The 14,692-nt window shown below is 52.2% G+C and overlaps 1 protein-coding gene across 4 annotated transcripts; it reads right to left on the bottom strand.

Annotated features, from left to right (window-relative positions):
• Positions 1-20: 20 nt before the first annotated feature.
• On the bottom strand, positions 21-13,154 carry ZNF79 (zinc finger protein 79). Of its 4 annotated transcripts, none has more exons than XM_036022254.1 (6): positions 12,541-13,154; positions 9,300-9,428; positions 9,037-9,128; positions 7,957-8,083; positions 7,033-7,128; positions 21-1,731 (listed from the first exon to the last, which is right to left on the bottom strand). In XM_036022254.1, exons 3-6 carry the CDS (start codon positions 9,067-9,069, stop codon positions 560-562), a joined length of 1,428 nt encoding a protein of 475 aa, XP_035878147.1. In that variant the 5' UTR covers positions 9,070-9,128; positions 9,300-9,428; positions 12,541-13,154; the 3' UTR covers positions 21-559. The 4 variants fall into 4 exon arrangements, with proteins under 4 accessions (XP_035878147.1, XP_028378064.1, XP_035878146.1 ...); XM_028522263.2 differs by having other exon boundaries at positions 9,382-9,428; XM_036022253.1 differs by lacking the exon at positions 12,541-13,154 and having other exon boundaries at positions 9,300-9,695.
• Between the last annotated feature and the right edge of the window lie 1,538 nt (positions 13,155-14,692).

Here is a 14,692-nt window from a genome sequence, read left to right as displayed (position 1 = left end):
GGAAAGGCAGTGGCTGTTCCCAGTGAGGGGGAAGAAGTGAAGATGACCCGCCTGCCTCTGGCCCAGGGACAGCACAGGACTGGCATCAGTTGTCCCTCCCTGCGAGGGTCTCCACAGAAAGGGAGGGCCTTGTGGAGAGATGTAAGCAGCTGTGTAGGTTTTCCCTTGCCCGCCACCCCCAGTGAGATTTTAGTGCTCAGTGATTGTTGGCTCTAGGATCCCTTTCTCACTTGAATTCACTCCCCCAGGTCAGATCCTGACCCCATAATAGAGAAGCACTCCTCCCTGGCCAGTATTCGTTCTCCTGCAACAGCAGTCCTCAAGGGGAGAGCCCAGGGTTCTGGGGTGCTTGCTAACGTGAAAAGCACTTTGGCCCACTGAGCTGGTAACTAGGAGTTTGACGTGGATTGTTTAAGCTTACAGGAGGTGCTGAGAAAAGCTGAGACCTTCCCTATAAAATAGTGACTCAAAGGTACAGAAGCATGTGGCTCTGATACACATTGAAAACCCAAGGTTTCCAAACCCCGTCTGGTCCCTGTCCATGCTGGCCCTGCTCCGGTTACTCCCCCGCATGGAGGCGCTGGTGCCGGATGAAGGCAGAGCTGCATCTGAAGGCTTTCCCGCACTCCCTGCACTCGTAGGGCTTCACGCCCGTGTGAATCCTCTGGTGCTGGCTGAGGGACGAGCTCTGGTTGAACGCTCTGCCGCACTCGCCGCACTCGTAGGGTTTTTCCCCCGTGTGAATGATGTGATGCCGGATGAGGGCTGAGCTCTCGCTGAAGAGTTTCCCGCATTCGTTACATTTATACGGCTTCTCCCCAGTGTGGGTCTTCTGGTGGATTATAAGGTTTGTACTTTGGCTGAAGGCCTTCCCGCACTCGCCGCACTGGTAGGGCTTCTCCCCGGTGTGAGTCCTCTGGTGGTTGGTGAGGTTTGCGCTCTGGCTGAAGGCCTTCCCGCACGCGCCGCACTTGTAGGGCTTCTCGCCCGTGTGGATCCGCTGGTGCTGGATGAACGCGGCGCAGTAACTGAAGGCCTTGCCGCACTCGCTGCACTGGTAGGGCTTCTCCCCTGTGTGGGTCCGCTGGTGGTTGGTGAGGTTGGCGCTGTGGCGGAAGGCCTTCCCGCAGTCGCCGCACTCGTAGGGCTTCTCCCCGGTGTGGATCCTCTGGTGCTGCACGAGGGCCGAGCAGTCGCTGAAGGCCTTCCCGCACTCCGCGCATGTGTAGGGCTTCTCGCCGGTGTGCGTTCGCTGGTGCTTGGTGAGGTTCGCGTTCTGGCTGAAGGCCCTTCCGCACTCGCTGCACTTGTAGGGCTTCTCCCCGGTGTGGATCCTCTGGTGCTGGATGAGCGAGGAGCTCTGGCTGAAGGCCTTCCCGCATGCACTGCACTCGTACGGCTTCTCCCCTGTGTGGCTCTTCTGGTGCTGCGAGAGGGAAGAGCAGTAACTGAAGGCTTTGCCACACTCGTCACACGTGTACGGTTTCGCTCCGTGAGATCTGATTACGTCTGAGTTCTTTCCGAAGCTCTTTGTGCGTGCTGCACGTTTATGGGGCCTCCCTTCCGTGGGAACTCGGTGCTGTGGGGAAAGGACTGGTCTCGGGCTGAGGCTCCTCCCCAGTTCACAGGTCCTAAGGTGGGGCTCCCCGGCGGGCAACTCTGCCCGTGTGTCTTGGGATGCTTCGTCACAAACATTCTGCTCTGGCAGTGGTTCAGACACCGTCTTCCAGTCTAAAAAAAAAAAAAAAATTAGGTGATTTAAAAAAATTCCTTCGGTGGAAGATGCTACTAACACACACAAGACGGGAGGGATTTGGTTGAGCTCTTATGCAGACAGGTCTGGTGCGTCACCTCCTCTCATCCAGAACCTGGCTGGTTCACGTTTCTGTTCTAAACCGAGTGATGGCTGAGAGGACTCATGAGAGCCGGTCGCCCCTCCCCTGCGCTGCAGAGGGTGGATCACCCTGGTCTCCGCCTCCAATGCAGGGCTCCTTTCCCACGCTCCTTTCCCACGCTCGGGGCTGTCGCACGCTGTCTTGGCTCCCGATTCTCAGTGTGGTTTGGCCAGTCTGCTTACCAGGCTCCAAAAACTCATTTTAAAAAGCTGATGACCATGAATTTTTTCACTTTTTAAATTAAAGATTAAAAAAAGTGGTTTAAGTCTAGCATTGGTGAGAGCGCAGCACCGCAGGATATCTCATACATGGGTGCAGCCGTGTGAACGGGGGCCGTTCTGGAGAACATGGTCGCACTTGTGGAGTTGTTCAAGCGCTGACCTCAGAAGGCCACTTGTGAGCCTCTACCCTAAGGCACCACTGAGGCATAACAGCTGCAACAGGCGCTTGTCACGGGCAACATCGTGTTGTTGAAAGCAAACACCTAGATGTTGAATAATGAGGGGATGACCACAGCACAGCCAACCAAGGGTCTCTCTTAGCAATTGAGAGTCATGTTTGAAATCCACTGGAAAGATAACACAGGAGTATGGGCTGTACTGTTTGGGTTGTGGGGTTAGGAACAATACTGTTTCCTTCAGTACTTACCTGTATTTCCTAATGTTTGACAGTATTAATTTGTAACACAAGCTGTAGAAACCCTTCAAAGAATACGCAATGATGGAAACATACTGCTAAGTGAGGAAGGAGTATGTAAGACCACACTTACTGTGTCTTGTGAAGACTTGGAAAACTTGAGTTTACCTGTGTGGTGGGATGATAGGGATCTCGATCTTTTATTCTTTTCTAAATTTAACTGAACCAGTGTTATTTTTAGTAGAGTGTTTTTTTCATGATTTCTTAAAATATATTTTTATAGCTGACCTACAGTATTATATTAGTTTCAGATGTACAACACAGTGACCCAACACTTACATGCCTTACGAAGTAACTGTCACGAAGTCTGGCAACCGTCTGTCACCATGCAGTCCTGACTCTTCCCCCTGTTCTGTCCTTACACCCCAGTGACTCGCCTTATAGCGGGGAGTTTGCACTTCGTATTCCCCTTCCCCTTGTAGGCCCGGCCCCTGCCTCCCTCCCCTCCGGCAACCGTCAGTTTGTGTTCTGTAGCTGCCAGTTTGTTTCAGTTTGTTTTTTAGATTACATATAAAAGTGAAATCAGCTGGTATTTGTCTTCCTCTTTTTTCACTTGATACTTTCTAGGTCCATTCATACCCTTGCAAATGACAAGATGCTATTTTTTATGGCTGAATATTCCATTTATGGCTGAAGATTCCATTGTGTACATGTACTACATCTTCACCCATGCACCTATCATGGGTAATTTCTCCTGGATATATTCTTGGCTAGCGGTTTCTTTCAGTATTTTAAATACATTATTCTACTCTCCTGGCCTGTGCGGTTACTCAGAACTCCGGATAATGTGATGAGTTTTCCTTTGCAGGTTACAGTTCTTTTTTCCCCTGGCTGCCTTGAGAATTCTTTATCACTAATATTTGACAGTTTTAATGCATCTTGAAGGTCATTTTATATTGAAATACTTTCATATTCTTTTAGTAGCTTATACTAGTTCTAGTTCTCTCGCTAGGTTTGTGAAGTTCTTATCAATTATTTCTTTGAATAAGCTTTCTGTTCCCGTTTTCTGAGATGTCCATTGCCCTTCTGTAGCTCTTTCTGTTGGAGTCAGTTCTCAAAACTCAGTTTCACCGACTGTAACACTGGTCTGCTATATTGCCAGTGCTTTTCGAATGTATTCCCCATATCATTTATTGATAGTTCTTCAGCCACAGAATTTGGTTCCTTATAGTTCCAGTCTCTTTGGTAAAGTATTCCTTTGGTTCATTAATTTTATTCTTGACTTTACTCAAGTGCCTTTCTTCTATATCATTGAGTTTCATGACAGAAATCTTGAAAATCAGCCTTCCACTTTCAGACTGGTTTCTAGACAGTTGGAAGTGACCATGTTACCTTGGTTGTTCATGGTACTTGACGGACTGTTCCTCCACTTGTATGTGCGATAGCGGACTCTGTTTAGGTACTGTTTTGATCGTAAGGATTCATTCAACAGGTTGATCATTAGAGGTCTGTGTTTTGTTTGCCATTAGAAGGTGAGGCATAGTGCACATTTTCATTGTTTTTGCTTACTTGTGCTTCGGGGGTCACGGCAGGTGTGCCACTGTGCCTGGGTGGCCTCAGTCAGGGGCATAACCGCCATGGTGCAGGTGGGGGAAGCAGCTGGGTCCCGGGCCTGCAGGGCTGCCTCTTTGTTCCTAATGGCCACCAGCACTGCTGTGCTGTTAGACCCCTCTCTGCTGCTGCACCTGGGGGGTGGGATGAGGGAGCCAGACTCATGGGTACCAGTTTGGCTCCTGCCCTTCTTAGCTTCTTCTGGGCCATTGTGTGTGTGTGTGTGGGGGGGGGGGGGTGGCGCTTCACCCACGCTGCTGTGCTGTGTTAGGTAGGGCAGCTGCACTGCATTTGCAGACATGGACCCTGGCCTCCCTTGTGCATTCCGGTGTCCCTGCTTCAGATACACCCATGCACGGACATCTCGGGTAGGTTTGTGTGTTGAGAAGAGGGACCTTTGTTGGATTACAGACGTCTGACTTGTAAGTTTAAGGTGAAATCAAAGGAGTCTCCGTACTCTGCCATGATGCTGACATCACCTGTGCACTTTCTTATGCTGGTGTAGTGTTTGCTTGTCTGGGAAACTAGCCTTCAGTTCTGGATGATAAACTCACTATGTAGGATACATTTGCTCTCCCTGCCCTGCCCCCCTTCATCATTTCAGGTATACTGCACCATTCCCTTCTGGCTTGCAAAGTTTCTGAAAAGTCAGCTGGTAGTTTTTCAGGGGCTCCTTTGTAGAAGTAGCTGCTTTTTTCTTGCTGCTTTTCAAATTCTCTGCAACTCTGGCATTTTAATTACGACGTGTGGGTGTCGGCTTCTTCGGCTTCATCTCATCGGGACTGCCTCCTGGCCTTGGATGTTCGTCTCCTTCACCAAGACGGGGATGCACATAGGTTTGTTTCTCTTCTGGGACCACTGTGACTGTGTGCATGTTGGTACAGTTGATACTGTCCCAGAGACCCCTAAACCTCATTTTTTTATAATTTAATTTTTACTGATGTGATTGGGTGATTTCCATGAATTTGTCTTCCAGCCCATTCTTTGTATCAGTTGCTCTGCTGTTGGTTCTCCCCAGTGTATTTTCATTTGTTACTCTTTGGTCCTCGTTGGTTTATTATATTTTCTATCTCTTAAAATTTTTGCTGAGTTCACCTATTCTCCCGGCTTCTTTGACTACCCTTACAACCAGTGTTTTGAACTCTTAATTTGGTAGTAGCTTGTCTCCATCTCACTTAGTTTTTTCTTGGGATTTTGTCCCGTTTGTCCAACTACTTAATTTTCAGTGCCTTGGACTGACTCGTGGGTGTGGCTCTCACGCAGAATCGCCGTGCGGACTAGTGTCGAGTTGAGGCCCACAGCGAGCCCGGAATGGTGCCCGAGCGATAGCGTGTTCCGTGCGCGCTCGCTGTCACCGTGGACGTTCTCCTTGCAGCCGCCTCAAACCACCTGACGTCGGGCAGGTGCCCCTCCAGCGTGCGCGTGCGCACTAACACCCAGGCTAGCGTGCGCACCGGAGGCCCGCTTCTGGTTGAGGGTGTCTCTGCATTTGATTACTTAAGACTTGAGCCTCTGAGGAAGAGTGACAGGAAAAGGACCAATTCCGAAGATCACCTGGTGGCCACAAATTGTCACACCTCAGCCCACCCCTCCCGAGTGCTGCACCCTGGGTAAGGCTGACAACACCCCAGACTGAGCGCACCCAAAACAGAGCTGCTGCTTTTCCCCTGAAGCCAGTGTCTCTGTCAGTTTCCCAGGCAGCCAGACTCTCAGGCCAGGGCCATCCTTACTGCCCCTTGCTCTTACATCTGATTCACTGCCGAGTCCTTTGGCTTTCATACCCAGATACACCCTGAATCCTCCTGACTGCCCAGCACCGCCTCTCACTGGACCCTGTCTGCCACAGATTCTCAGCTGACCTTCCAGCTTCTGCTCCTCAACCCTGAACGTCTGTCTTTTAAAACACAAATCAATACTGTCCCTTCCCTGCTCAAAACCCTCAATGACTTCCTGTCTTCTTGAGGAAAATGTAATCCCCTGCCATGGGCCTCCAAAGCTTTCCCTCGTCTGGCCCTTGCCAGCTCCCATTCCTCTTGTTCAGCAAGTTCTGGGGTCTCGTAATCCTAACACAAGCCACGCTCATCCCCAGCTCAAACCCTCAGCATGTGCTGTGTGGCTCAGGGGGTTTCTCCCCCAAAGATGAGGTTGGCCAAAAAGTTTGTTTTTTTTTGCCCCCTGTGGTGGCTCCAGTAGTGCTTAGTTGTCTTTAACTTCATTAGAAACAACTGTGTTACACTGTATTGTGACAGCTGTCATATAAGTGAGCATTTAAAAAAAACTTACCAACACTGGTGAATTTTTGTGCAGACATTTTAATACTGAAGAGGGAAGAAGATACACAACATTTCTGGCATATCATGCTTTATATTATTCCAAGGAAGGTAAAAACAACTGAAACGCAAAGATGTGTGCAGTGCATGGAGAGGGTGCTGTGACTACTTGAACATGTTAAAAGTGGTTTGCGAAGTTTCTTGTTACTATTAACATTTTGGTCAAATCTTTGCAGTGGAATTATCTTATACATTAGAGGATGTTTACCAGTACCCTTGGCCTCTACTCACTAGAAGCCAATATCCTACATAAATATCAGATCAATAAAGTTATTGGTGAAAATGAAAAATGTGTCTTATTTTACAGAAAACTACTAAATGAACTTTTTGGCCAACCCAGTATTTACATGGCTGGTTCATTCTCTTCAGGTGTCAGCTCCAATGTCACCTCCTCAAAGTGGTCTTTCCATCATCTGATTTAAAATAGCCCCACCCCTACCTGTATTCCCAGTGTCACCTCTGTGCCCCCCGTCACTGTCCCCTTACCGAATGCATTAATGTGGGTTTCAAAGGGGCTTCTGCTTGCAGGACTGTGACTGGCTTGGTGCTTGCTCACTCACCTGGACAGGAGCTCCTTGGGCCTTCTCCCCGCAGCATCCACGGGCTTTCCCTTTGCTCTAACTGGGAGTTCATGCCAGGCTGGGAAGCTGGAAGTCCTACTCAAGGACAGAAAAACGGGCTTTTAGAGATTTGTTCTAAGAGCCACCCAGAACTCATGGGAGCAGAAACAGGCCAATTAGTTCCATTCATTCAACAAATACACACTGAGCACCTACACGGTGCCGGGCACGAGGGCGTGCAGTAGTAGTGAGGCGGACATGGGGCCACTGCCCTGGTAAAGCAGTTCTGGAAGGAGCTAACAAAACAGCCTCGGCTGCAGCAGCCGTGGCCTCAACAAGGGCCATAAGGTGACAGAACGAGAGCAAGCCCAGGCACAGCCACCACCGCGGGCACCTCACCAGACACACCAAGTACATGCAGAGGTAGGTGTCCCCCGGGAGCGGCGTGCCACGGGGCTGCTCAGGGACTCTAAGGACAAGAGGGCCCTGAAAGTCATCAAGGAAAGGGTGGGGACGCACACCCGTGCCAAGGGGAAGAGGGCAGCTGAGCACTGTCCTTGCAGCCATGAGGAAGGCCGTAGCCGAGAAGGCCTGAGACCATCCCCTCTGTGTGTCATCTAAGGGAGAAAAACAGCCTCGAGGAGGAGGTCAAGCCAGGCTCATAAGGCAGGCTGCTTAGAAAGACGGGAAACCAGTAACCGGTGGGAACTAGCCTGGAACTGGGGGTGGGGGGAAGACGATGAGGTGCAGCCTCCGGGGGGGGGGGGGGGGGGAAACGATGCCCGTTTCCCACCAAGAATGCAGAGACATTTTCAAACAGGGAACAAGGAGGGATGGACGCTGCCCCTCCAGGGTGTCAGCAGTTCGGGATCACGCGGCGTGTCTTCAGAAGTGAGCGGATTCTGTGTTAAATGGTTGCCTTACCCAGCAGGACCGAGTTCCTGGACTGTTCTGGCGTCTCCTCCTGGGACCCGGGCCCTGGAGCAGGGACCGGGCGCCCCCGCTCTTTGTGGGTGAGAGCTACCGTCACATCGCCGAAGGGCGCGGGTCTCTGAAACGACAGGCACGTTTCCGCTCGCCCAGTAACACGAAGAAAAGTGGTGGGGGACAGGGAGGTGGGGGCTGCTGGCTCGGGGCCGTGGGATGGCGCTCAGGCCCAGAGGGGTCTTTGAAAACACTCGAGGTAGCCCCGGAAAAGTACTTCCTGTGTGGGTGACACTACTGGATAGTGTCACAGAAATAAACAAAATGCAGTCTCACCATCACGTTTATAACTCTGGTACGGCAGACTTTACACGTGAGTAGACAAAACGTGTGCACACACACAACAGAATATGACAGCTGCTTGGGAAGTACGAGCCGATGTAGCCAAAACCATGAGAAGAATGTGTGTTTCTGCGATGAGGAGTCAGGTGCAAACTAGCCCACAAATGGAACAGCTGAATGTGTTCAGGGCATTTACTAAACATCCCGGTGAACGCCCACAGCACAGGGACAGCAGGAGCGCCAGGCACACGCGCAACCGCCTGTGGTGGTGTGTCAGAGAGGACCAGCTTAGGGGGTAACAGCAGAGGAATCCTGGGTGGGGGGCTGGGGAAGGACAGTCAGGGAAGGCCACAGAGAGGCAGTCACTGAGCCGGCCGTGCAGGAGAAGCTGGCTCAGAAGAGGCAAGAGGAGGGCACTAGCCAAGGTCGGGGGCGTACCGTGAGCAAAGGCACGGAGGCAAGCAAGTCTGCGTCTACTTGCAGCCCGGGAGTGCCTCCCTTCACCCACTCCGCCACCCAGAACCCGGGCGTCGTCCGTCCCTTTGCTGCAGCTCCCCGCGAATCCAGTGCCCGTTCCTTCTCCCCTCAGAATCACCACTGTGTGTGTCCTCTATATTCTTCAGGTGTTCTACGATGAACATGAATTCCTTTTCTAATTCACAGCAACAACAACAAAAAAAGCCCCTTGATATTAATATAATGAAAGAGGCTGCCTCTCGGAGTGCATTTCCAACTTACCTGTGGCCCACCTCGGAGGACAGCAGCCACCATTCCTTCCTGTCCTGTGCCTTCCCCTTGGGAAGTGGTGGTAGGGCCCGGAGAAGGTGCTTCTGGAGGGTGAGAGAGAAAGTGGTGAGGTGCACGAGCCTGCAGCTCTCCACGCTAGAAGGGCGCACATTCTCACTCTGAGGGGGGTTCAGAGGGCACTGAGAGTTTCAGGGCACGGGCTGAGCCTGCAGACTGGAAGAGGGCTGAGAATGTCCCCATTCTCTCCTTCCTACCTGGGAACTCCCGCCAGTGCAGTCAGACACAGGAGGCGCCAGAGGACAGTAGGCCCTCAGGGACCCCAGATCCAGCACTTACCAGCAGCGTGCGAATCACGGAACCGCTCTAGGTCTCATTGTTCTCACCTGTAAAATGGGGATGAGAATCCCTTGTGAGGTCGTTGCTTTGCAGGTTAGAGGAAAGTGAAGATAAAGCAGTTGGCACAATGCCTAGCAAGTAAGTATATAATTTACCAATATTACCTATTAGTTCTTTGGAGAAAGTGGCTCTGCAAATGTCAGACATTTGCCTAATCAAAGAAGGGGTACAATGACCAAATGGGATCCACCCTGGGAACACAGGCTGGTGCAACATTAAAAAATCAATCTGTGTAGAACACCATATTAATACAAAGGGGGGGAGAAGGAGACCATCTCAGTAAACACCAAAAAGGAAGTTTTATGAAACACGACACTTTTTCACGAGAAGACACACTCGGTAAGCAGGGAGCAGAAGGGAGCTCCCGCCCTTGAGGAAAGGCGTCTGCAGAGAGCCCGGCGCTAGCGCCGCCGCTCACAGCGAGGCGGACGGTCCGAGGAAGGTCAGAAATGAGACCCAGCGGTCTGCTCTCGCGCTGCTCTCCAGGAGTTGACCGGAGCTCTAGCAGAGCAACCAGGCAAGGCAAGGGGGGGAAAGAAGGCACCCAGATTGCAAAAGAAGAACTGAAACGGTACTCATGATTTCATGATACCGCCAGTCCTAACGAGCCCACAAACGCTCACAGATAAACGAGGTCGTCGAGGTCGCAGGACGCACAGTGAGCACGAAGCGAAGAGACGGCCCACTGGAACAGGCGCAGAAGGTCTGAACGGACACTTCTCCGGGTGTGCTGCTAGTCACCAGCAAAGAGCCCCTCTCCCAAAATGGAATTTAAAGCAATTCTATTTACCAGCGCGCTAGGGGGAGGAAACACCTAGGAATGAAAACAGGGAGTGCACAACGCACACACACATGGAAACTGCCGAACAGTGTGGGTCCGCGCGGTTCCCGTCGCAGTCCCGGCTGGCTCTTCTACGGAAACTGATAGACTGGCCCCGGAACTCCTATGGAAATGAAGGGACTCAGAAATAGTCAAACAACCTGGAATAAGAAGAACCAAACTGAAGGACTCATTCACAGTATCAGTACTTTCTACAAAACACTAATTAAAACAGTGCAATACCAGTGTAAGGACAGTCCTACAGATCAGTGGGCAGGAACCGAGAGTCCAGAAATAAAACACGTTTGTGAACAACTGATTGTCAACAAGGGTACCGAGAAATTAAATGGTGAAAGAACAGTCTTTTCAAAAAATGGTGTTGGGACAATTAGACTTCCACAAAAGAAAGAATGAAGTTAGACTCCTACCTTGTACGCTAAGAAAAACCAGCTCGAAACAGACCAAAGACCTACAGAGCAAAAGCTGACACTCCTAGAAGAAAACATGGGACAAACTGTTATGACCTCTAACAGACAACAGTTTCCCAGATATGGCACCGAGAGCACAAACAACTACAGAAAAACTAAACTGTATTCCAGCAAAATTAAACACTGCTTCCTTCGAGGGACACTATGAAGTGAAAAGGGGAATCACAGAATGGGGGAATATCTGCGAATCACAGGTCTTCTAAGGGTCCAATATCCAGAATAGATAAAGGATTTTTACAACTCAACAGTAAAAAGACAACCAATTTCAAAATGGGCAGAGGGTTTGTTTGAACAGATTATTTCTCCAAGCAAGATACACAAATAGCCAAAGAGTGCGTGAAACGACGCTCAACGTCATTAATCACTGGACAAGTGCGCGCGAAGCCGCTGACGAGGAGGGAGGGGAACCTCCGTCAGCTGCTGCTCCTGGGAGTGTGAAGCGCGCAGAGCTCCTCAGGCAGGAAACAGTCCCCACACAACACGGCAGCTCCTCTCCGCACAAGAACTGGCGCACACGCACACGTCACGGAGTCATTCATGACAGCCCAAACTGGAAGCCACCCAGTGTCCACCAACCCTGGAACAGGTAAAATGTGGTATGTCCATGTAATGGAACATTGTTCAGCCATAAAAAGAAACGGGGTACATTCATTCATGTTGCAACATTACGCTAAGTGGAAGAAGTCAGGCACGTACATCGTATGATTCCGTTTTTATGAAACGTCCAGGATGGGCAAGACAGAGGGACAAAAAGTAGATCAGTGGTTGCCAGGGACTGGGGGGAGAGGGCATGGTTAATGGTATGGGTTTCTTCCTGGAGTGGTGAAAATGTTCTAGAATTCAACAGTGCTGGTGGTTGTACAATTGTGCGAATGTACTAAACGCCACTGAATTGTATACTTTAAAGGTGAGCATTACAGTATATGAATTATATCTCAGTTAAAAACAGTAGAGGTCGGACAGTCCTCAGAAAAAGAAGTACAAAGTCTTAGCACAGACCTGATGTTACTGAGTTGCACCTGACTCCCCGGCAGCGTCTTTTCCTCTTTGGAGAGCATGACAACCCCCTGCCCGCCCCCCGGGGCCTCCGTGGGAGGGAGGCAACGACATGCTGGGCGTCAAACTGGAGCTGCTGACCCGTCCAGGGACTCCCTGATCTAGGGGAGGGTGGCGCGGGCCTTGGTGGTTAAGATTAAATGCACCTTTGTTCTGTTTTGCAAGGCGTTAAAAGTGCTCTCAAAAACCGCTACTTTATTGGATGCTTACGGTTCTTAGAGGTAAACGAGGTACTTAATGTTATTTTAACCTTTCCTCCTTGAAGAAGCACACGTTAAGAGGCCTGGCAGGTACCCTGCAGCTTAAACAGGGCTCTTGCTTTCCGGCTCCAAATCCCCAGGTCTCTTCTCGACTTCGCAGTCCAGCTGGGGCGAACCCGCCCTCATCCCAGGTGGAGCCAATGGGCTCCAGCTCCGGGCGGCCCCGGCTGCTTCCAGCGCTGGGAGGTCAGAAGGACGAGAGGAGAGCCCGAGCACGTCCCGTGTTCCTTCCCAGGCCCCGTTCTCTCTAATGGTCCATCAAGCAAATGGTGGTAAGGGGTTGGATACTCAGAGATTATCCAGGCCTGAGCTCCTCAAACTTTTTTTGACCCCAGGATTTTTAATTCGAAGGAGACCGACCGCCAAGTGGAAAGGAGAGCCGCAGGGTCTGGTCCGGGCTGCAGAACAGTAACAGCGGGTAGGCTGGAACCAGAAGCCCGACCTCCTGCAAACCGTTCCCGCCACCGCTCCTCACCTTCCTCCAGCCCCGTGGTCTCAGTACGGGACCCCGCCTTCCAGCAGTTCCCCGGGCGTCAGCGTGGCTTCACGGCAGCCCAGCCCCGCTCTGCAGGCCTGCTCTGCCCGCGGACTCCTCTTCTCCGCGGCCTCTCCCCGCAGAGGCCGGTCTGAGCCCGCGGTGCTGGCAGCTCCGGTGGGGCCTGTCCGGCCGGGTCGCTCGCAGTCTCCCAGGCACAGCCAGGTCGCGGCCAGGGAGTCCCAGGCGCAGCCGACAGCTCGGTCTCGACCAGAGCACGGCGTGAAAAGCCACCGCCGGCTACCGGCGGGTGCCACCCGGCGCCGGTGCCGGCGCGAGCGGAGAAACCGCGACCCCAGGGGCTGCCACACGCCAGGTACTGCTCCGGCGCCACAGGGGACGCGCCTAAATAGCGTCACTTTCGGTCATGCGCACACGCTTCCCAGCCCAACGAGACTCCATGTCCCAGAAGTCTCCGGGCTCTCTTTCTGGCCAAAGCCTTTTTCCTCCGTCGCTGCCAGTCTGTGACCCGCACACTCTCGGGGACCGCGCTTCCTAAGTAGCTTCCGCCAGTGCTCGCTCCCGGAGTCGACTTCCCATCGCGCTACGTCGCCCACGCTCGTCGGGACCGCCGGAATCCCACGGCTGGAGCCTCGGCGACGGGAAGCGAGGGATCCTGGGAGTGGTAGTTTTAGCGCCGGCACAAGTCTACTCTGGTCCTGGGTCCCTGATTTCACAGCAGCGGTTGGCGAGGGTCTTCTCTTTCCGGGACCTTCAGCTGAGGCCCGACCCCAGCCACCTTCAGGCTCTTCTGGAGTCCTACGGAGCGTCTGGGAAGCGTAAAGGAACCGAGGGCCCCCTCAGTGTGACACAGGCTGCCACGGGTTGGTGGCCTGGAATTCTCCAAGTATACAATCTATCACAATCTATCAGCAGGAGGGGACCTCCTCGGTAATTTCAGGGGCAGGAACTCACTTTGAGAGTGTGTGATCAGCACTGTTGCGAGAGGAGATTCTGGAACATTCTGTCCCTGGAGGCTTCCCTGCTGCACTAGGGGATATTTCAGTGGGCTTCCTCAGGGCACCGATGAAAACTCTTCCCTACCCAAGCAATTTTTCGGATAGCCAATTCAGTTGTAGAGGTCTTTTGACGATAAGAAGATAGGAATGCAGTCACCTGGGTACAGAAATGAGTTTGGGGGTCCCAAGGTCTCTTTTCATGTTGCAGTGCCTCTGTCCCCTTCGCTCAGGTCACCGCTGGTAGCGTTTTGCCAATATAATTCTCCTTGTGGGTCCCCTGTGAATCTTACTGGGATTAACTGCATTAGGCAAGTCACACCAGTAGATGCCTTTGAGATAAGCCCTTCTCTACTGTGGGCTTCTGATGAATCTCGTGGGGCTAAAATCAAGGTGTTGGCTGGGTCATGTTCCTTCCGGGGGCTCCAGGGGAGAGAATCTGTCTCCTTGCCTCTTCCAGCTTCCAGAGGCAGCCCGAATTCCTTGACTTTTGGCCCCTTCCAGCTGGTGCGGTTCTGCTCCCAGCCACAGACCCGACAGGTGCTAACCCCAGGCTGGCCACTAGGCGGTAGCAGAGGGTTTCCTGCCTTAGTATTTTGATCCTACCCTTGGCCACTGGGAGGTAGCAGGGTGTTTCAAGCTTCAGCTGATGCAATTCCACCTGTGGCCACTGAGTGGCGTTAGGGCAGTCCCTGTCGTTAGGTTTGCAGAAGCCAGGATTCTGGAAGTTTTTTGGGGTGGGGATGGAGGTGGGGGTGGAAGATGGAGTGAGTGTTGGAAGACAGTGCAGATTTCTACCCTGTTATCTGGCACAAAGACCCCTCTTCTGTGGCCTGGGTAAATCACAGCTTCTGCTACACCCGTCTTCTGGGAGTGTCCTATCCTATCCCTCTTCTCCGTGGTCCTGTGTCCGTTAGTGGTGCGCTGGGCTCCGGGGGCGAACACAGGGCCGCCAGCTGGGGCTGACTCTTGGTCCCTGAGCATCCTGTGCTCTGCTGGGAAGGCCCCGAGGGAGAGTCTAAGGGGACCTCTGAGGAGCACGCATGTCTGTAGTTGTTGGTGCCTGTAAGTGGGTGCTGGTAGCAATTGGAAGGTGGCATGGGTGGGAGCAGCTAAGGGAGCAGGGTAAGAAATAG

The sequence above is a fragment of the Phyllostomus discolor genome, chromosome 3, assembly GCF_004126475.2.
Source record: "Phyllostomus discolor isolate MPI-MPIP mPhyDis1 chromosome 3, mPhyDis1.pri.v3, whole genome shotgun sequence".
NCBI lineage: Eukaryota > Metazoa > Chordata > Mammalia > Chiroptera > Phyllostomidae > Phyllostomus > Phyllostomus discolor.
Note: the sequence above shows the minus strand (reverse complement) of the source record. Positions and strands in the feature narration are given on the sequence as shown.